Genomic DNA, 22375 nt, shown 5'->3' on the forward strand with positions numbered 1-22375 from the left:
TCCCTTTGTCTTCTCATGAATAACTTGGTGAACATTTTTCTGCTTCGGGAATGCGCTTGATTCCACAGAGACGGCTGTGTGAATGCATGTGTATGAGAGGCCCCCTGGATGTAATTCAGGATGACCTTGAATTCTGATACGGACTGCCGAAACTCTCGAAACGCTCTCCACACTATTACACACACTACTGAAATTCTCTCAAACAAAGAATTGAAACACTGTTCAGTTGCGTGACTGAAATCCTCACAGGCACTACTGAAAAGCTCTCACACACACTACAATTTTTTAAATTTTGTTCACACACACGACTTAAATGCTGTCAGGGACACTATTGAAATGCTTAACATGACTTCCCCCAAATGCTTTTCCACACAACTGAAATACTCATACACAATACGAAAATGTTCTCATACACACCACTCATAGGCCTTCATGTGCATCACAGAAGCGGTTTCATTAACACCACTGAAATACGCTTAGACAGACATAATTGAAACGCTCTTCTTATGTAACCAGGTCATCCTGTGCGTTCAATGAAGTTTATAAATACTGACATAAAATCTGTTACTTCCTGATAAGAAAAAGCCCCCCATTACAATGTAAACTGTGTATTTAGCGTAGTGTTCCTCCTCTGTAATTTCTCCTGTGTTCCCCACTATAAATGGGAGAAGTGCCTGACCATATTTCATTCACTTGGTAATCCCATCATCCTACTGCTTTTTTGTTTTTAAACTCACATATACTACTAACAGCCTCTCACAGGTGCGACAGAATTTTTTTTTAAATTTACTGCGCTTGGATGGGTTTTCTTCGGGCCCTGCCCTCCTCCCACATTTTCCCTGGTTAAGTTTATCAAAGACTCAAAATTGCCAACCGTGGCTGGCAACCAGTCCAGGGTGTACCCCCGCCTCTTGTCCAAAGTCAGGTAGGATAGACTCCAGCTCATCTGTAACCCCAGTGAGGTCGATTCATCGACAATATCGAGGTGTATAATCCTAAACCACACCTTTTGGGAAATTTAGTATCTGGTCACGAGTCATGGGATTAATGCTGGATCGCTCCAGGCTCTGCTGGGAGTCTTCGTTTACCAGGTACTTGGAACTAGTTCTGACAGGCCTTCCATGAACACGCACCCACATGCACTCAAGAATGTGCAACCGGGTAGCGACACAGAACCTTGTCCAACTCCTTGGAGTAGATTTTGGAACAGATTGTTCATTATTTTCTTATTCTGTGTTCATGTGTCTACTCCAGCAATTTATATTCATATCCAGAACGTCTTCCACTAGATGGCAGAAGGTGCAATAAACCCGTTTACCCACCACACAACAGAATAAGTTATGGCATGCGCAAGTTAAGTAAATTTGTGAGTGGACTGAGAGATCATCATTATTTCAGTCCACAGGTTTTACTATTTTGACACTTTTGTTTGGTGCTGTGCCATGGGATTTTTCTCATTTAAATTATACGCATCGGCTCATAAATGATTGCAAAATGAAATTGTGTCCGGCTCATAAATGATCACAAAATGAAATTGTGTCAAAGTGTATCATGTCCTCGGATCAGTGGTTATTACGCAATACATTGCTGACTCGACAACTCTCCCACATTATCTGACACTAATCTTTTTGTCTTGTATATTTCACATCGTTCATGTCAATAAAGCTTTGTTAATGTTTTGATATTTGCTGGCAAGTGTTGTGCAAAGCAGTTCTGCTGGAGCCATCTCTACAGTATGACATACAATTCCTCAAATGATAAATTGCTGCATAGCAATCATATCTGATTAGATTTTATTAGTAGTATTTTGGACATAATTTTTCTTCAAACATCATTTTAAACAAAGTGTCACTGTAATCATATTCCTCAAACATTTATTCTATACATGCTGTCTGAAGAAATATTTACAATGACATATAAAACATTTTTATTTCAAGGCAGATTTTTTTATAAACACAGACGTGCTGCGTTTGTGTGCCGTCGATGGTTTTCTAACAGATGGGCATTTAGCAACGTCCATTTGATTTGACCAAGATGGTTCCCACCTGCCGGGAAGCCCCTGGAACACAATCGGTCAATTAATCAGTTTTTTAAATTGAAATTCATTGTACTCAATGGAAAATAAAGTCACCGGGCAGAGACGTTTCAGCATCGTGTAGGAGAGTTGGATAAACCTTTAGCCATCCAACCTTTATCTACCGCTTTGCGGGGTCGGGTCGCGGGGGAAGTAGCTTCAGCAGGGATACCCAGACTTCCCTTTCCCCAGCCACTTCGTCCTGCTCTTCCGGAGGGATCCCGAGGAGTTCCCAAGCCAACAGAGAGACGTAGTCTCTCCAGCGTGTCCTGGGTCGTCCTCTGGGTCTCTTTCCGGTGAGACATGCCCGAGACACCTCACCAGGGAGGCGTCCGGTAGGCATCCGGATCAGATGCCCCAGCCACCTGATCTGGCTCCTCTCAATGCGGGGGAGCAGCGGCTCGACGCTGAGCCCCTACCGGATGACCGAGCTTCTCACCCTCTCTCTACTCGTGAACAAGACCCCAAGATACTTGAACTCCTCCACTTGGGGGAGGATCTCATCCCCAACATGGAGAGGGCACATCACCCTTATTTAAATAAAGCTTTAAATAATCTTTATTTATTCAGTTGACATTACAGCATTTAATTAGTGTGATTTTGTGAGAAATGTAGCTGCTGTAAAATGTATGATCAGTGGAATGTTCCCTCATTAAAGATGAAGCTGATGAGTTCATTTCAAAATGGAGCTTGAACACATCTTGGCTCAGCTCTGACATTGTAATTAGCATTTCTGGCCATAAAGTCAGCAGAGATAATGCAAGTGGCCGTCAGAACAAAAAGAATGATTGTATTAAATCTATTTAAGAAACTAAACATAATCAACTTGAAATCAAACATCCAATCAAATGGCACAGAGCACATTTGCCAGATCAAAAATAAGAATGCATACAAATGTTTGCATGTCCCTCTCAATGAAGCCACAGCACGAATGGGCCAATTTTCCTTACTTGTCCTCCCCCCAACAGTTGTTTTTCTGCTGTGGCCGATGACCCCGTGACCCGTGACTGACTGCCCGTTTTGTTTAACCTCTGACCTGCTAAAGAATCTGGACAAGACCCATTTTCTCTTAAAGAGCCAAGAGAAAGCAAGACTTCAAACACGTCATCTCCTTCCTTCCGCCGATTTCGGAGATGATCCGATTAAATGGACAATGCTAATTAATCACCAAATCAATTGTGTTGCATAAACTCAATTAGGTCGCTCGTGTTTCTGGTTCCCGGCCACTTTGGAGGATACCAATTATTTATTTGTGCGGTAGTACGCATGCAGGACGCATTATAGGTCATAGGGGGTGGACTATAGGAACAAAAAACATTTACTCAAATGGTGTGTGTTGATTTACATTTCGGTGGCCAGTGTTGAGAAGTAACAGTGTTTGTTGCCTCGGGGTCCACTTTGTTTGTTACGGGATGAAAATTGAAATGCACTAAAAGGATGGTGGCGGTGAGGGGGTGGGGGTGTCAAGGGGAAATGGAGATGCAAATTGGTACTGGCATTTAATGTCTCCTATCTGGGAACATAATTCTCGATAAATGGTATTATCTCACTTTGCCCGGCTAATGGCTGCGGAAGATGAAGGAGGGAAGGATCGCGAGAAGAAAGGAGTGAGAATTAGAATCCATCAACTTATAAACGTCAAAGCAAAATGAGCTAAAAGTGCAGTGCAACATAGCAGAGAAATGTTGCCCAAGATCAAGACCCACAGTCGGATTTAAGAGCTACACTTGAAATGTGGAGATATTGCGTGAAGATCTTTTTCACCGTTTGAGGTTTTAATTGTCTTGCATCAGCGTGCAGTCAGCTAACTGGCTTTGTCCACACCCTGAAAATGCATCTTCCCGTTCAATAGTTCACCCTTAGAGACCCTCGTTGTTGACCGTGAGTGCGTGACATACCTGGTGGGATATATTCCAGCTACTGGATGTCATGAGCAAGGCTTGGGCACTACCATGAAGGGCGAGGCCGGGCTGCTGCTCGGAGCGGTGTCATCTCTGACGCCTGTCATAGGTCACAGCTGTTTCGCATGAGGCGCTGTGACTAGACCAAGTATTTAGGTTGGTGTTTTGTCACTAGCGTTTGCCAGTTCGTTGCTTTGTGTTAGTGAGTATGCTTCACCGCATCCCGGGTTACTTAGCTTCGTTGTCATCGAACCCTGTTTCTCGTTTTTTGGATCCTGCTTTCTTGGACCGTGTAATTGTGCATCTCTTTAGTTAAGACTAAAACCCACTGTACATTATGCCTTTGCCTGGGAGTCCTGCATTTGGGTTCGCCTCCGCACCACTGGGATGTGTGTGTGATAGAATGAACTGGCCAGACATGGACCCAGCGGACTCAGAGATGACACCGTTTTGAGTAGCGGCCTGGCCACGCCCCTCCTGGTAGTGCCCAAGCCTTGCTCATGACACTGGAGGCTTTAAGTAGACATACAGTATTTTTTTTGTGGCTCGACCGTTATGTGTAGTGTTTAAAAAGATGTTAGTCCTTCTTCCGTGTTGTGGCATTGGTATTTGAGGAAGGTGTGCATTCATTGGAGACACCCACAGCATTTGAGAATGGAGAATGACTTCCATTTACCCCAGTTTTGAAGCTCCGTCTTATATATTTGACCATTTTTTTAATCAGTCAAATTTAGCAAGGTTGTTAACAGAACTCTTTGATGTTTAACTTCACTTTCCAGGGACTGCAAATGGACTGCAGGGAGGAATAAAAGCAAACAGAACCCATTCATTGTCCTGTTATTTGTGAAAACTAACATTTGCATATGTGGAATTGAGGCCGCTTCAACTGTAACTTCACAATATGGAATCAATTTGAGTGTGTGTGAGAAAAGGGCAACAAAGCAGGTTGGACCAAATATTTACTGGATGACACACAGGCGCAATCAGCGAGCTCGCGTTCATCTACAGTAAGTAATGACGTAATCACATGGCACAAGACTTCCACGTTACATCAACATTTATGTAGCGTTGCGTTTGAGCATTTTTAATTACTGGAATGTACATTTCATACACAGCCCTTCATAAGCCTGAAATGCAACAACCTAATATTTGTAGAATTGTATTATTTCTAGGAAATTAATTAAATGTTAAGAAAAACATGATGTTTGTAAAAAATAAAAATAAAAACAACTTCTTGTTTGGTTGAGGTGGGGCATTTCCTAATTGACCCCTCAGTACAGAGCACTTAACCACGCCTCCTGAAGTTAATTATAGATTCTAAATACAATACATTCTTAACTGAGAAAGACGCCATGCTTCTGATTTCATTCAATCATTCACACGTAGCAATGTCATGCTAGCGGAGAACGTCTCATTCATTTATACGAGACGTGTATTAAAAATCAAATTTAGGGCATATCTTCGTGCAAACACAGTCTGGTTAAGCTTCTGGCCGCGAGCCAGCAAGATATCAATACGTTTGTGCAGTCCGATCATCGCTAAATATCGCTCAACAAAGAATAAGTGTGTCAATCGTTCACACGCAGCAGTGTTATGCTAGCGAAGAACTTCGAATTCATTTGTACGAGACATGTATTGAAAATCAAATATAGGGCATACCTTCGTGCAAACATATGTGTTCCGGTTGATATTAGATGGATTTAGTTGATGATGCGGTCTTCCACAAAGTTTGATCCATCGAAGGCATTTTTCGTACTGGGTCTTCGGTTTTGGAAAGGGTACGAATCGAACTCCACCAACTAGCCTTTCAGGATACCTGTCGTCACTATTACAAAGTCCGTGACTACACCTCTTAACCATATTTTTTGTTAAATAACCCAAATACGCAATAAAACGCTAACTAAACCTATACTGGACCATGCAATGTTGTCTGAGAAAATGGCGGGAGCAAAAACGGGCTTTGGTCTATGCAGATCTCTGGCCTCTGATTGGTCAGTGACGCGGATTGCGCAATATCCACAGAGGGGTCAATTCCTTATCGACTTTGAAATGGCAAAATAAAGTGTCAGTGTCCTGCTAAATTAGAGAGAAAGTGGTGACAAAACTTGGACATTTGCTCCATAACCACACACACATGCACGCACAAACTGCTGGAACACACACGTGACAAGCACACTAAGTAAGAAAATAACAGAAGTATCTGCTTTAAGCACCTGAGAACATATATCAATAGATGTAGTGTTGGCGTGAGGATGTGCCATCTCTTTGCACCAATGAAGGTTTATCCACCAATGAAAAAAAAGGTCAGTAATTTTGCATAGATGACGTAAAGAGACGGCAAAGCACTCAAAACAAAACGGGCAAGACCATAAAGCATCAACATCTAGCAAGTACACAATCATAAACCCATGGTACATCAAAGACAATATTCAGTAGTTAAATTACTCAACACAAACAAACCACATTCTTATGAGACTCATCACTCGTATTAGATTAATACTCGCACAAATAACACGCTAGCGCAAAAAGACTCGACAACACACAAGGACAAATCAACGTGCTCACCAGCACTTTTTTTTTTTTTTTTTTTTTTACACAGAAACTGTCTTTTGACTCACTTTGGGGCATTTACACACAAGTCAGTGTTAGGAAATTGCAATGGCAAAGTAGACCACGTGGCCATTAGTAGCTGTTGCTGGGAGGGAAGGAAAAACAAACATTTTCACTTTGGCTGGGGGTGAGGTACATTCAAGGACTACCAACATGCCAGGACATGCCAAATACAGACAATGAAACACTATCAATGAATTGTACCTAACAACAAGACCTAGATGGCGACCTGAAATAGTATTCTTTTTTACAACGACGACTTTGTTGGACTTTCTTTCAACTGTATCATTGTTTGGAAGAGCACATAGCTCGATAGAATACACACGTGTGGCCATACAATATCTGGACTACAAGTAGTATGAAAACAACCCGGAAATGAATGATAAGGAGCTGCAAGCAGCTGATAAAAAAGGAACTGCCCAAAAATAGATAACACGGCCAAAACTGCTGCGCCTCATGTGATTAGCGAGAGGATCCAACTATGTGCCTTTTTGAGAGCAAAAATAAATAGAACTATCAAATAATTTAAAAAATATTTTTTTTTTTTTGTTAGTCGTCATACATTTTGTCGAGGTGCAAATGACTCTTTGTACTCCAGTTGTGTGCGCGACAGCTCTACGTTTGCCCGAATGTCTTTGGCATCCGGCAATTTGAGAGGAGAAGCCTTCAGACTTCTTCGGGGAAATCGGCAGACGGAGGCCCAGCAAAAGTGCAGCACGCCGGGAGAGAGGAGGATGAAGACCCACGGGTCGATGATGGAGTTGACCGAGATAAAACGCAGCGCGATCAGATCCAGGGGGTGCGACTCGCTGCGGACCCCCACCGAATTGATGTACACGCGGATCTGAAATGAAATGAAAGTAGGGTGTTGGATTAGCTGGCAAGTAGATAAGGTTTTTAACAATATATCAGTATTCACACATTTGAGAATTAAGTGTGACACGGGAAATGATCTGATTTCACCTAAATGTTGTGAAAAGTAATAATAATTTATGACAAATGATGTCATTTTGGGCAGCACAGTGGGTCAGCTGGTAAAGCGTTGGCCTCACAGTTCTGAGGTCCCGGATTTGATCACGGCCCCACCTGTGTGAAGTTTACAAGTTCTCCCCGTGCCTGCGTGGGTTTCCTCCGGGCACTCCGGTTTCCTCCCACATCCCCCCAAAAATGCAACATTAATTGGTCACTCTAAAATTCCCCGTAGATGTGATTGTGAGTGCACTGTTGTCTGTCTCCATGTGCTCTGAGATTGGCTGGCAATCAGTTCAGGGTGTACCCTGCCTCCTGCCTGTTGATAGCTGGGACAGGCTCCAGCATGCCTGTTGACCCTTGTGAGGATAAGCGGCAAAGAAAATGGATGGATGGATGTCATTTTGCAAATCTACCTATCCCAGTGACCGGCAGAACAATTCATTAAATGTACTCCCACTAGATGAAGACGGTACCATAAACCTGTGCATCCACGGGTTGCCATGGAAACTACAAAATAATAACTGTGTTCAACTGAACTGGCCCCAATTTCACATTCAGTGAGTAGATTTTAGGTTATACAGTTTGCTCTTTGTGACATTTTTTGGTGCTAATGTAAAATATACAGTATACGTTAGCGCAGTTAAGGTTGGTAAATACTGCAGCAAACTACAACGGCGTTCTCGGGCCACAGAGAAAAGAAGAGGAAAAAAGGTGAAATGTGAATCCTTTAATCAATAAGAGACAGGAAAAGCATTTTGGCAATAATGGCAACTACCACAAATATCTTGCTACATCCCACGGCAAAGTAATACCACAATGTCAGAGTGCGGAAGTCTTCTTTTGATTTTTGCACTTAAAAAAAAGTTACAGTAAACATAGAATAAATACATTTTATCATTGTAAATAGATTTTCCGAACAAACTACACTTGTCAATTTATGACAAATGATGTCATTTTGGGCAGCACAGTGGCTCAGCTGGTAAAGCGTTGGCCTCACAGTTCTGAGGTCCAGGGTTTGATCCCGGCCCCACCTGTGTAAAGTTTGCGTGTTCTCCCTGTTCCTGCGTGGATTTCCTCCGGGCACTCCGGTTTCTTCCCACATTCCAAAAACATGCAACATTATTTGGACACTCTAAATTGTCCCTAGGTGTGATTCTGAGTGCGGCTGTTTGTCTCGGTCTGCTCTGCGATTGGCTGGCAACCAGTTCAGGGTGTACACCGCCTCCTGCCCGTTGACAGCTGGGATAGGCTCCAGCACTCCCCGCGACCCTCATGAGGAGAAGCGGCGAAGGTGTCATCTTCCCACAAAATTTTTCATTTATTTATTGATTTATGTATTTTTACTTTAAAAGCTTATATATTTCAAGATTAAAATCTCTATTATTACAGGAAGCCTTTATGCAATTCTTATAAAATTATGACTTTATTTGTGCAAAATCATGCTTTTAATCTGGTGATTTTGTTTTGTTTTTTCCTGGGTGGTCCACAGTCTCGGCCCTGACAGGTGGAGGAGGAAGGGGCTGAGTTTTGAGATCGTTGACAAAACACCATTTTTTAAAAAAAAGTGTGTGTGTGTGTGTGGGGGGGGGGGGGTTAAAGGTCTTTGTTGAGAATCTAAAATGTGCATTTTGTATTTATTCTCATTTTTTTTAAACCTTTGTCTTTCTATCCGCGCAGTTGCGTATTTCTGTTACTCTGTTATTTTAGGACAGAATAAAAACTTGACCAAGACACTGACAACTTTTTATGTTATTGGACTTTCAGTTTATATCCGATGTGCACCTTACTCAGGGAACAAAACTCGGTTTTTGCCTTTGCCTTTTTCCTTACAAACAAAACAAAAACACAGTTTCAACCGAAAAGTTTGTTACATCTTGCCTGTTGTTTTGACTTCAATTTGAACACTGGAATACAGGAAGTCCACCTTGTGCTCCAGTGAAGTTCAACCATCTGCTTTGTATTTCCACTGCAGGCTGCCGACAATCATAAGGAACCACCAAAAAAAAACAAAAAACTAAATAAACAATCCTCCCTAAAAAGAGCTCCCTAACTGAATTTAATTCATCTTAGTGGTTCTACTGTTTTACAACAGTGAAGTTACTCACCATTGTATTGAACAAAGACACTAGTTTGGTGGCCACAGTACATTAGAACTGGATTACTATTCATACCGTCTCCAGGTGAGAACTGAATCCACCACTACAACCACTACATCGTCAGTCACTCGGAACCAAACTACGCAATGTTTTCTTAGCTGCTTATCCTCACAAGGGTTGTGGGAATGCTGGAGCCGTCCCAGCTGTCATCGGGCAGGAGGCGGGGTACACCCTGAACTGGTTGCCAGCCAATCGCAGGGCATATCGAGACAAACAAACTAACCCTAACCCAACACTAACGATCACACCTATGGGTAATTTAGAGCGTCCAATTAAAGGGCTACTGTCATAAAATGGATGATATTTAGTATGTTATTCGGGCCAATCAGCCAATATGGGCCCATGCGTTTTTTCACCACAAAACATGATTATGACGTATACAGCTTTTTGTAACTCCCACCATGAAAATCCTCTCAAGGGATTTATTTTTGAGAAGAAGCAGGAAGTGACATAAAGGACAGCGGCGCCCCCAAGTGGACTCGTTTGTTTCCATTAGTTTTACCTCTGGGAAGGTCGCTCGTTGTTCATTCATGTTGGCCAAAATGCTGGCTCATTGCATTGCTGGACATTGCTTGAACACTCGGGAGAATTGATTTACCCTTCATAAGTTTCCAAGAGACCCGGTTCGTCGCGAAAAATGGATTGCACGGGTGCAGAGGACGAGAGCTTCATGGGTTCCAAATAAAAGGTCGGTGTGTATACAGCTACTAAAAAAAATAATAGTTTGGGGCGGACCATGTAATCGGTCTCTCATAACGTAACAAAAGATCAGCATCAGACGACGTCGGGCTGCTGCGTGGACGGCGGCGAATCTGAAGAACCAAGCCAAGAATGTCTCACTCAGCCGCGTGCGCATAGTAATGTTCATCGAGTACTACGGCGGTAATGAACATCCCCCTAAAAGCAGCACGGCTCGGCTCCATTATATGCCAGCACGGCGCCAAAAATCAGCCACACCGGCTGAGGCGCCGCGTTCGGCGTTCACGGCTTCTGCGAAGGCTGCTCGTCCGGCTTTGCGGATGGGGGCGGCTCTGAAGAACCCAGCCAAGAATGCCTCACTTAGTCGCATGCGCGCAGTAAAGCTCCCCGGCTCGACTGTGTTTTTCATCGCGTACTGTGCCGTCTATGAACAACCCATAAAGCAGCACCGCTCGGCTCCGCCATAAGCCACACCGGCCGGCTGCAATGGGCTGCGATGGCTCATCTCCGCCGCGGAAGTGGATTGGACGGGGATGCGGTTTGGCCGTGATCGCATATCATCTGAATATGGCTCGAAACAATAGTGTAATATTCCCCCGAGGGCTCAAAACAATAATGTAATGTTGCCCCAGTAACTTCACTCGGTTGTGGTGTTCTCCTTTTCAAAAAGAGCTTCCGTGTCAGAAAGGACACGTTAGTCTCCCATCGTTAGGGTGCACCACGTGTTTTCATTGGAGAATGTCCAGGTGACGTCACGGACGGAGGACGCAGCCAATATGGCGACCACTTGGATATCGTAGAATGACACTTTTGCAACTTTGCGCATGGATGACGCGCTCTCCGAGCACATTTATTTTTTCGTATAGACATTGAAGTGAAGAATGTCGTATGTATTTTTCATAACAATATCTATTTGAGAATGTTTATAGGGATGACACTTGGGCTTTAATGTTGCATGATTTTAGGATGTGGGAGGAAACCGGAGTGCCTGTAGAAAACCCACACAGGCACGGGGAGAACATGCAAACTCTACACAGGCGGGGCTGGGATTTGAACCCAGGACCACATAACTGTGAGGCAGACTCTCTAACCATTTTCCACACCTTGCCCTCACAACTTCACATCATTTATTTATTGAAGTTGCTGAAAAGATACATAATGCTCGCGAGAAAATAACATACAAGTGAATGTTTCTCGAAAGAATCTTGGAACTATGGGAAAGTGATGCTTTGTTGTTGTAGTATTACTAAAATGTTCAATAAGCCCCACAAATACACAGCTAAATATTGAATGACAGATTGCTCAAGGTTGGTGGTACCAAAGCCCTTCAAAACACACGCGTAAACACAATCCATGGAAGCCATGACGAGTTCACAGGTTTTGAAATTCCTGCTGCTGATCTCTCTGGGGGGGTCAGGGGGTTGTTACAGGGGAACAATGTCCAGCAACTTTAGTCAGCTGATAGTTGTTTCTCTGCATTTCATTGGCGGTCAAAATAATACATTTTGCCAGTGTCTGGACGATTGGCCACTTTCGCACTGGTGTCAAAACTCGGGGCCTCATTATTAGTTTTTATAAGCCAACATTTCCGACAGTTCCGCCCTATAAACTACTGATGTAGTACAAGTGGTTAGTGTTTCATTTAATTTGTCATGAAATTTGACTGTTTACACAAAGGATAAGCAGATTGTTTTCCATTTGGTTCCCCTAGTAGTGTAACACATACAAACCAAACGGTGAACTTCCAACCAAACTGTAATTTTAGCCATACTATTTCATGCCAAGCAATTATACATTCATCTTTTCATAGCTATAACCGGCTCAAGTCACTGAGTGCAACCATAACTACAATGTAGACAGACAGTGCCCCACGATGAAAACAAATTGGACTCCTATACTGTGATGTCTGTTTCCCCTTGAAAGAGAATCTGAAAAATATTAATCAATTGCTGTCATTTTTGTTAAAATTTTTTTGTATGATCTGAGAGTAGCAGATACATTAGCAAAACTATCTGTGGGGGGAAAAAAAAAATCTGTCCTCTGTGGCCTCATCTTCTGCCCCTAATCACAGCGCAAATTCAATTTTATGACTATGTAGATTTTGCCTAATATACGAAAATATCTTTGTGCAGAACCCAGTTTTTGGATTGTCTGAAATAGGCAATACGATCGATCCTGTGAGCTCAAAATAACCGGTAGTATCATATTGCTCAAGCCACGAGCATATATAAAACGTTCTTCATAAATTATGCATTTCTAGTTGTGTGGAAGTCTTTACAGAAACTTCCTACAGTCCCGCAATGGGCCAGTTAGAAAGGTTAATTAAGTTTTAAACAGAAGTGGATCAAAACCAAGCAGCCAGTTACCAGGATTAATATTAATATTTAATTAATAATAATCATAATCATATTAACGTACATTTCACAATGGCAACAAGGTTTACATAAGATTCTTGCATCTTGGGATCCACGCAAAATGATCTGTTGAGCTTTCGGTCGCACAGTTTGGACGTCACCCGCTATGTGCGTGAGATGCATTTCACGACGCCCTTATCTTTTACAAAAGTGCAAGAAATCGTATTACTGTATGAAATTAAAAGAAGGAAATAACACCTCAGCCAGAAAATTGTGTTTTTTATGTTGTTACACAGTTTGGTTTGGCAAAATCGACCGTCTGGTCTACAGAGCTTGTGCACGAGACATCAACATTTTCACGGCGTCATATTGCCGGTCAAACAGAGCTGCTCGGATATTCAAAGGGGTCATTCTATGGAATGCCAGCTGAAAAGACCAGAATTGATCGATGGATTTCGGCAATTAAACGTGATGGACGGTGCCCAACCAAAATACAAACTCGCCAGTGTGGCGATCGCTTCATTTCAGGGAGGAATTATTCTTCTCAATCTCAAATTACCAAAAAGTATTTATAATGCCAAGTTGGCTCATTTGAGAACAATGCGTGTTAAAAAAAAAAAAAAAAAAAAACTCTGTCACAGAGGTTAACGAAGGTCAAGTGTGTCCGAAATCGCTTCCGTGTACGTTCCATGGAGACAACTCAAGTCCTCTTTTTTCTTTTTAATCATAGTTAATGAATGCGAGTTTGTGTAAAACCAGGGGTCATTTATTTAAATACTGGTATTTGTATTGAATACTAGCTGAAAAGATGGATTTAATGCACTGCTTCTTCGGAGACCCTAGATAACCTCCAGTTGATTGCTGGCCCTCGGCCCTCGGCCCTCATTCGAACGTCTGCCCTATCCAATTTCGTTGGTACTTTCTGTGCATACAACGCGGATGAAAACCGACACAGGCTGCGAGCAGATAACGCTGTGAAGCTTCTCTTCACAAATAAGAAACCTCACTTTTTAAAAACAAATACAGTACGTGATGCATCTCTTCAGTTGTCCCGCCACAGTTTAATCTGAAATGGCTTGTGCTACCTTTAGAAGAAATATGAGACTGGACTATTAGAAAAAAAACATGAAGTTGGATGTTAAAACGGCATTAATGACAGGTTCGCACTCCCTCCCCTAAAAAAAAAAAAAAATAGTTATATTTGAGTGAAATGTGTGCCGTGTTCAAGAAGATGCGGTGATTTCAAACAATACTTGATGAACATAAAACACATTTTCATCAAAACTGCAAGACTTAGTGACTTGGTTTAAAAAAATGGTATTTGTCTGTCTTCAGTTTAACCCTGGTGGCACGGTGGCTCCGCTCGTAAAGGCCTCACAGTTCTGAGGTCCCGGGTTCAATCCCGGACCCGCCCGTGTGGACTTTGCATGTTCTCCCCGTGCATGCGTGAGTTTTCCCTGGGCACTCCGGTTTCGTCCTACATCCCCAAAACATGCAACATTAATTGGACACTCTAAATTGCCCCTAGGTGCGATTGTGAGTGCGGCTGTTTGTCTCCGTGTGCCCTGCGATTGTTTGTCGACCAGTTCAAGGTGTACCGCGCCTCCTGCCAGTTGACAGCTGGGATAGGCTCCAGCACTCCCCGCGACCCTCGTGAGGATAAGCGGAAAAGAAAATGGATGTATGGATGGATAGTTTAACCCTGGTCTTGAGATGAATTGTCGTTCCTCTCATTTCAATGGGAAAAATCTGTTTTGTTTTTTTTGAACGGGGAAGTTTTGCAGGGGAATTTAGCACCATTTAGCACCTTGAATTGGACTTTGTTACTCTTTTGGGAAGGCGGGTGGACTTTTGTTTACTCTTACCACAAGGGGCAGCGTGCAGATGATGAAGATGATCGTCATGAAGACCAGCAGGATGAGATGCTCCACCTCCTCCGCCATAGACGTGGGCCTGCGCTCGCTCTTGGAGCGCGTGCTCGCCGTGACGGAGCCTCCGTTCCTCCTACGGCGCTGGTACATGCGCAGCAGCTGGTACACCACGAAGGCGTTGCACGCCACTATGGCTAGCACCAGTACTAACATTACGGTGGCGTACAGGTTGGCGTAGACTCTGTGTTTCTTCCACTCTGAGTTCATATCAATGAAGCACCACGTGCCGGGGCAGTATTGTACATATTTCCCAAATCCCACAAAAGGGAGGAGACAGAATAGACTGGAGACCAAAAAAACCACGGGAATTGTGATGTAGGCTAATTTTTTGGTGACGTGACGGTTGTACAAGTAGGGGTAGCCGATAGCTAAGGACCTCTCGAGAGCCATGGTTAGGAGAAGAGACATGGTTGCCAAGCTGAAGAAGGTCATGCTGAATCCAAAGTAAGCGCACACCCCGTGCGTGTTCGGCGACATCCCCTCCAAGGTGATGTTGTGCGAATACGACAGCTGCACGAGCGGGCTGACCAGACACGTTCCGCCCAAGTCGGTGACCACCAGCGACGTGATGAGGACTTGGAAAAGCGCACGTCGTCGACAGCCCGCGGCCTTCAGGTCTCGCCGGCGCCGGATCTCCAGGATCACCAGGGCGGCCACGTTGCCCAGGAGACCCGCGGCGAACATGATGGCGCTGATCGCGGGGCTCTTCCTGGAATCGATGTGGTGCTTGCTGTGGCAGACGTCGGGCAGTTCCATCGCGCTCGAAAAGTGCGCCGAGGTCATCTGGGAAAATGTCTTTACCTTTCCAAAACGGTGTCAAAAACATTTCACCAAGTCGTTGTCAGCAACCATCATGTCTGAAAACAAATATGACAATGTGAGCGGGATAATATCCAGACGTGGCGTCACTTTTGTATGACATTGTCGAGGCATGTTACGAGCAAGATTGCAATCAGTGAAGGAGCGTTTCCCAACCTTTTAGAAAAGATCTCAAGGCACACCGGAAAAAAAAAAATGTCAGCAAAGTGGAGACACACGTTCATTTTGTACCTTTGAATGAAAGAATATTTAATGGTCACTCTATCAAAATACATCGCTGACATAAATAGCTGAACAAAGATAGGGTGGTGCCTTGAAATATGGCTTCATCTCATTCCCTGACCATACTCGTAACTCAAAACATTCATACCATCAATGTCATCTTTCCCATCTTTCAAATATGTAAAGATTTTCTTCGTGAGGAAAATAGCATTCTATGACATTGTACCTGATTAAAAAAAACATCCAATAATGACACTATTAAAAAAGAATGTGAAGAATCAAAATTGGTTTTGCTACATTTTTTTTCCCTTCCAATCAATGTCTATTGAGCTACACCCTGTGGTATGTGGGGGGGGGGGGTTATCATATCGATGATAGAGACACACACAGAAAAGATTCACAACTTACTCATGAAAGTGCAGTAATAGTTGTTATTTTTCACATAGGATAAAAAGCCTTTGAGTATTGTTTTATCATCAGTCTACATGTGTTACTTCACCGTTTCTGTTCAAATATACATTGTTTCTAGGGTTGTAACGCGACACCGATACTATTACTGTCCACGGTGTTTTGCATTGTTATTGTTTTTTTTTTTTTTAGCATTAACCTAAACAGACTTAAAGCAAAGCTAATTGGTTGTTTGGACTAAGCAACACGTAAGTCTCTTTGTTTTATGTTTACTTTGACGGTAAGCTTCAACTATGAGTGCTTATTATCCAGTGTGTCGAGTTCACTGCAACCATGCAGCTCTTGTATCTCAAGATTTTGCTCACAAGACAAAGTAGGAAAACAGCAATTGCGATGGCACATAGTTGTCGTGAGCTGGGTCACTCCTATTTCAAGGCACCACCATTTTATTGTAGTAAACAATTTTCGGCGCAATTAAGTGAAATTTGATCATTTCCCTTGACACACCTGATGACTTCTCATAGCAGACTGGTTGGACGTGGACTTTCACCTCCACTCAATAACTAACCCCAATTTGGATGACGACACCATTTTTTCTGCCTTCATGCTAAAGAAGCAAACAACAGGTTTAGGCAAAAAAAAACAAACAAAAAAAAAAAAATCCCACCTATGACTTCCACAAAAAGTTCTGTGTATACTGAGAAATGTATTAGGTAGTTTATAGTTTTTCCGAGAATCTGAATCAAGCTCCAGCTGTGTTGTGTGTATCAGTCACAGTGGTGTTAATAGAAATGACTCTCCCGTGAATCACAATATCTGTTCCTTCATGAACCACAAAGTAGACTCCTCATTATGCAAATTGTTCCACTTGTCCTGTTTTTTTTTTTTTTTTGCTGTTTTTTTAAATAATTTTGTTAACAGTTTTTCACCCTATCTGTATTGTGACCTCCCATACAGTGCTCACAGCGTGACCACAATTTTCTGGAAAAATAATCCTCCATTGAGACCTCTGCATACCTCGCCAGTGTTCATTTCAGCTACGATCAGCGATTCTTTGTCTTTTAGCTTCGATGCGTGAAGGCTTACTTGTTTTGAAGTTCAAATATATTGAGGTCAGCATATTTTTATCCTTACGTTGTCGCTAATAATGATAAAATTATACTTAAAACATTGGCTGTACAAATGATAAAGGTTGCATATTGCTTGTAAATTCAACACACCACAGGTATTAACACCTCTGCCTAAATTTTAAGAAAATGTATATATATTGAGGACTCAAAATCATGAAAAATCAAGCCGTTGTCTCCGTTCTCAAACACTGACGGTGTGTGCTCTGAAGAGGTGAAACTATGCCCCACTGAATAATAGATGTTATTTCATCAAGCATCTTTTCCCAGCCTACCTATTACTACATGTTTAAACTGTGTAAATATATTTGCTTGGCGCTTCCGGAGGATGGAATTTCTCCCACCGGGTTGTCGCGCAGCTTTCCATACCACGACGAGAGGTGCTAGCCACACCACCTCGCTCGAGAGCTAACAGGCTTATCTTGGCCGGCAGATGGGCGTCACGGTCTTGTTTGTAAATTTAAACAACAACACCAAGATGTTTTCTGGTTTGTAGGCGTAGCTATCCTAGCTGTGGGGTGGGGGGGCATAGCTCAGTGGTTAGAGCATTGGTTTGGTAAACCAGGGGTCGTGAGTTCGCTACTCATGGGGGCCTCCAATCCCCAAGAGGGGTTGCATCAGGTAGGGCATCCGGTATAAAAACTATGCTAAACAAGTATGAGCTTTTATCTGGGATGATACGCTGTGGCGACTCCTAACGGCACAAGACGAAAGGAAGTTTAGGCGTAGCTAGCCAGCTAAATTGCACACTGTCATTGTCAAATGGTGGCAAGTAATACAAACTGTGTAACTCTCAATTGTGCAGCGGGAAAGCATTGGCCTCACAGTTCTGAGGACCCGGGGTTCGCTCCCGGCCCCACCTGTGTGGAGTTTGCATGTTTTCCCCCTGCCTGTGTGGGGTTTCTCCTGGCACTCCGGTTTCCTCCCACATCCCAAAAACGTGTAACATTAATTGGACACTCTAAATTGCCCCTAGGTGTGATTGTCAGTGCGTCTGTTTGTCTCAATGTGCCCTGCAATTGGCTGGCAACCTGTTCAGGGTGGACCCCGCCTCCTGCCTGTTGAAAGCTGGGATGCGACTCTTGTGAGGATAAGCAGCTAAGAAAATGGATGGATGGATGGATGGATGGATGGATGGATGTCCACAACTGCATACTATGCAGTTGTCAATCGTGCATATTGTCAGCAAACACTGCATCATATTTTCAAAACACATCTGATTATATTTCACACATTCTTTTATCATGTCGACTGTTGCATTAAATGGATTAATCCTGCTTTGTATTATAAAAATAGATTTTATATTCAAATAAATCTGGGATCACCTTGCATCATTAAATTGATTTTATACTCACTGGTCTTCAAGCTTTGACATGGTACTGTATAATTCTTGGGAAATGTCCATTAAATGGCGAATGTACAAGACAATCAAGGCGCAACTAATGCATTCTCCTCTTTCGTTCACAAGAAACAACTTTGACCAACAAACAGCAACAAGAACAATTATTAATACATGCACTAAAAACAGTGCATCAATATTTATTTTAAATACCAAAATATAAATTCAGCCACTCTACCTTTTGCACATTGGAAATTAAAAATTTTAACAGACAAAAGTAATCCATAACCCCACAAAAATGTACTTAAAATGACTGCTCAAACCGCAACTATTTGGCGCAGCGATCACACGTGTCATAAATATTTGATGTTGTTTTTTTTCCCGTTCATGACAAACAGACTCCTTTCCTCGAACTCGTTCAATTGCAGACCAGGTGGGCCGCTAAATGACAGTCAGCAGACGCCAGACCGCCTGGAGCTCCTTAATACGCCTTCAACCTCTTTAGGAAAGTACACTCGAAGAAACAAAGGCGCTTCGGAGGTTTTATATTACACTCTGTGTGTACCTATAGTGTACTCGAGCCCCAGCCGGCATTGTAAACCACCCAAGGTCTTTAGGGGTTCATGGCTGGTTGTTTACAAAGGTGATAGCTCTGTTTGGCAGCCATGATTGTACGTATTGAGCTCACTAAAGTTCTTTAGAGCGGTGATTCCCAACCTTTATTGAGCCAAGATTTGAAAAACAAAAGTGCCACAAAAAGTGGATACACAAGTTAATTGTACGCTTTCTGCCATCAAACAGAAAAGTATTTATTTGTTATCTGTCGTTTTTTTTTTTTTTTTTTTAATGCCACTGCAGTAGATATATGAAAAAAGTCATTTCTGGGGTTGTAAATCAATAATATTTTGACCAGTTAAGGTAAATTTGATTAATTTTCCATGGCACACTAGAAGAGCTCTTGTTGGGAAAGACTGCTTAAGAGTTTCAGATCTTAGTTTAATTACCCGAGAGACATTTGGTTCTCATTTGCTGGACTCATTGGATAATGTTTGGTTCCACTAAGAATGGATGCTATATAATACCCAAATCAGTTCTCCTTATTGTGCGAGCCAAAAATAGACGTTTTGGCAGTATGTCGAAACGCTTCTTTTGTTTTGAGGGGAGATATTTTACACCAAATCAAAAGTATCAAAAATGAAACATACACGTTCCTCTTTAAGCTCCAAAATGTGCCTTTCCGATTGTTGCAGTGGAATTGTGGCATATTACGTGCGAGATCACATTTTGACTTGTTGTACTTTGGTCACACTTAGAACTAATAAAATATCAAAAATACGTCTTGTTGAATATCATCGACCTGTGGTATTGTGTTGAATGGGGGGGGGGGCACAATTAAGGAATGCTGAATTGCGAAATCTAATTACAAAACAACATTAGGACGTGAGTGAATCTTAATTCCCCCCCAAAGTCACGTCAAAAGAGAGCGAGCATGCTCAGTTCAACTAAGGGCACATGGAGGAGAAAAAGCCAACGTAGGAAAACAAAAGTTATCACCTGGCGCTCCTCTTCGTCATGTGCAGTCCCCTCCGCGGAGAAAAACGCGATCCGTGCGCGCGCGCGCGTGGGGAAGGAGCGAAATGGAGAAGGAGCCGACAGAAGGGACGCGGCCTGGTGGGAGCGGGGCTGTGACGTCACGCGACTCGACCACGCCCGCTGCTGCGACTTCTGCACAGCTCGAAAAGTGAGGACGAGTTCAACCGCATACAGCGCTGTACTCATTGTACTGTACTTTACTTCCAGAAAGCGACAACAATCACGCGCGGACACTTTTGGTAGACTCAACTGAAGACTTTATCGGTACACTCGCATTAATCACAGATAGCAGGTACTTCTGTATGAATAACCCTAACCCTAATCTAAACATGAGGTAAAAAGTATTGCTTACATTCATTTGCAAAGTACAAAAAAAAAGTACACGACAACCAAAAGTAAAAAGTTATTTTTTTTAAAAAATTTAATTGTCAATTATACGCCGTTTTGATGCCTTGGAATAACTAAAAATGTCATCATCGACAGAGATAGGAAAAAGTATTAGTACAATAGTAGGAGAAAAGTAAGGAAGTAGTTTATTTTTGACAAAAGTAAGGAGTACAGACGACAGATATCTGTTTTCAAATAAAAATAAAAAGTTGTAAATGAAGTAACCCGCCCCTCCTCCTCCCTCAAAAAAAGTCCATCCATCCATTTTCTTAGCCGCTTAACCTCGCGGGGAGTGCTGGAGCCTATCCCAGCTGTCAACCGGCAGGAGAGGGGGGGGCACCCTTAACTGGAGACAGACAACAGTCGCACTCACAATCACTCCTCGGGGCACTTTAGAGTCTCCAATTAATGTTGCGTGTTTTGGGGATGTGGGAGGAAACTGGAGCGCCCGGAGGAAACCCACGCAGGCACGGGAAGAACATTGGAAATTCCACACAGGTGGGTCTGGGATCAAACCTGGGACCTCAGAACTGTGAGGCCAACACTTTCCAGCTGAGCCAAAAAAAATAACTATAGCATGAAATGATTTGTACTTTGTTACCCCCTAACAGCTGCATTAATAAGGAATTTTACACATTTAAATGAATCTTGGGTGACACGGTGAAGAAGCTGGAAAGCGTTGCCCTCACAGTTCTGAGGTCCCGGGTTCAATCCCGGCCCCGCCTGTGTGGAGTTTGCGTGTTCTCCCTGTGCCTGCGTGGGTTTTCTCCAGGAACTCCGGTTTCCTCCCACATCCCAAAAACACGCCACATTAATTGGATACTCTAAATTGCCCCTAGGTGTGATTGTGGGTGCGGCTGTTTGTCTCCATGTGCCCTGCGATTGGCTGGCGACCAGTTCAGGGTGTACTCGGCCTCTTGCCCTTTGACAGCTAGGCCCAAGCACTCCCGTGACCCCCATGAAGATAAGCGACTAAGAAAATGGATGGATGGATGGATGGATGGAAAAATGAAACTTTTTTTTTTTATATACAGCATTGTACTATCCGTTGAACCAGTCGGCCAAGCATAAAGCTTTTGAAGCTTTCACTCAACAGCAGTTCCTGACAGAAAAACATCTTGCTAAGTGTCAATTTTGCTGATTTGTGCGGGGATGACATGCTGACAAGAAAAAAAGTGCAAAGCGTACACTCTGTCATGTGCTAATGGCCTACTTCGGCATTAATTACACCTTAGGGGAACTAAAAATGAGGAAGTGCATGATCACACTTGGGACACACTTTAGACAGTGATACAAAATGCTAAAATTCTGATTTAAGACACAGTGTGCCCAATATGTAGAGTTTATAAAATCGTCGGTGTGTAATATGTACACGCATCACAGTTGTATTGCATGCTAAAACTTGAAAGATATTAAAAACAACTATATGGAAATGTGCCAATCATACGTTCAAATTTTGAAGTCACATTTTAAATATCATTTAAATCAGTCTTTGTCTCAACAAACATGAGCCCCTTTCAATTGGATTTTGTTCTCATACGACACCGAAAAACAAAAACTTCCAAACCAAGGTGCCAGGTATACCGGCTTAACTTGTATTGTTGGCCTTTCATGGAAACTCAATGATCTGTTGATCTGATCCATGTGAATCTAACACAAAAGTTCAGTCTTCTGTGTACTTTGTGCTTTATTGATTAAGGCCAGAATCGGTGAAAGTGTTTTTTTTTTTGTTGAGTTGGGAGTTTGGCAGCTGCTTAAATAGCTGACAAGTGCTACGTTCATA

The 22375-nt window shown here is 42.7% G+C and overlaps 1 protein-coding gene across 1 annotated transcript; it reads right to left on the reverse strand.

Annotated features, from left to right (window-relative positions):
- Positions 1 to 4926: 4926 nt before the first annotated feature.
- Positions 4927 to 20300, reverse strand: ptger2a (prostaglandin E receptor 2a (subtype EP2)). The gene is made up of 3 exons (XM_061837200.1): positions 20167 to 20300; positions 14632 to 15554; positions 4927 to 7429 (listed from the first exon to the last, which is right to left on the reverse strand). The coding sequence occupies exons 2-3, from the start codon at positions 15478 to 15480 to the stop codon at positions 7142 to 7144; spliced, it is 1137 nt and encodes a 378-aa protein (XP_061693184.1). The 5' UTR covers positions 15481 to 15554; positions 20167 to 20300; the 3' UTR covers positions 4927 to 7141.
- Between the last annotated feature and the right edge of the window lie 2075 nt (positions 20301 to 22375).

The sequence above is a fragment of the Syngnathoides biaculeatus genome, chromosome 2 (genome assembly GCF_019802595.1).
Source record: "Syngnathoides biaculeatus isolate LvHL_M chromosome 2, ASM1980259v1, whole genome shotgun sequence".
In the NCBI taxonomy this organism is placed as follows: domain Eukaryota; kingdom Metazoa; phylum Chordata; class Actinopteri; order Syngnathiformes; family Syngnathidae; genus Syngnathoides; species Syngnathoides biaculeatus.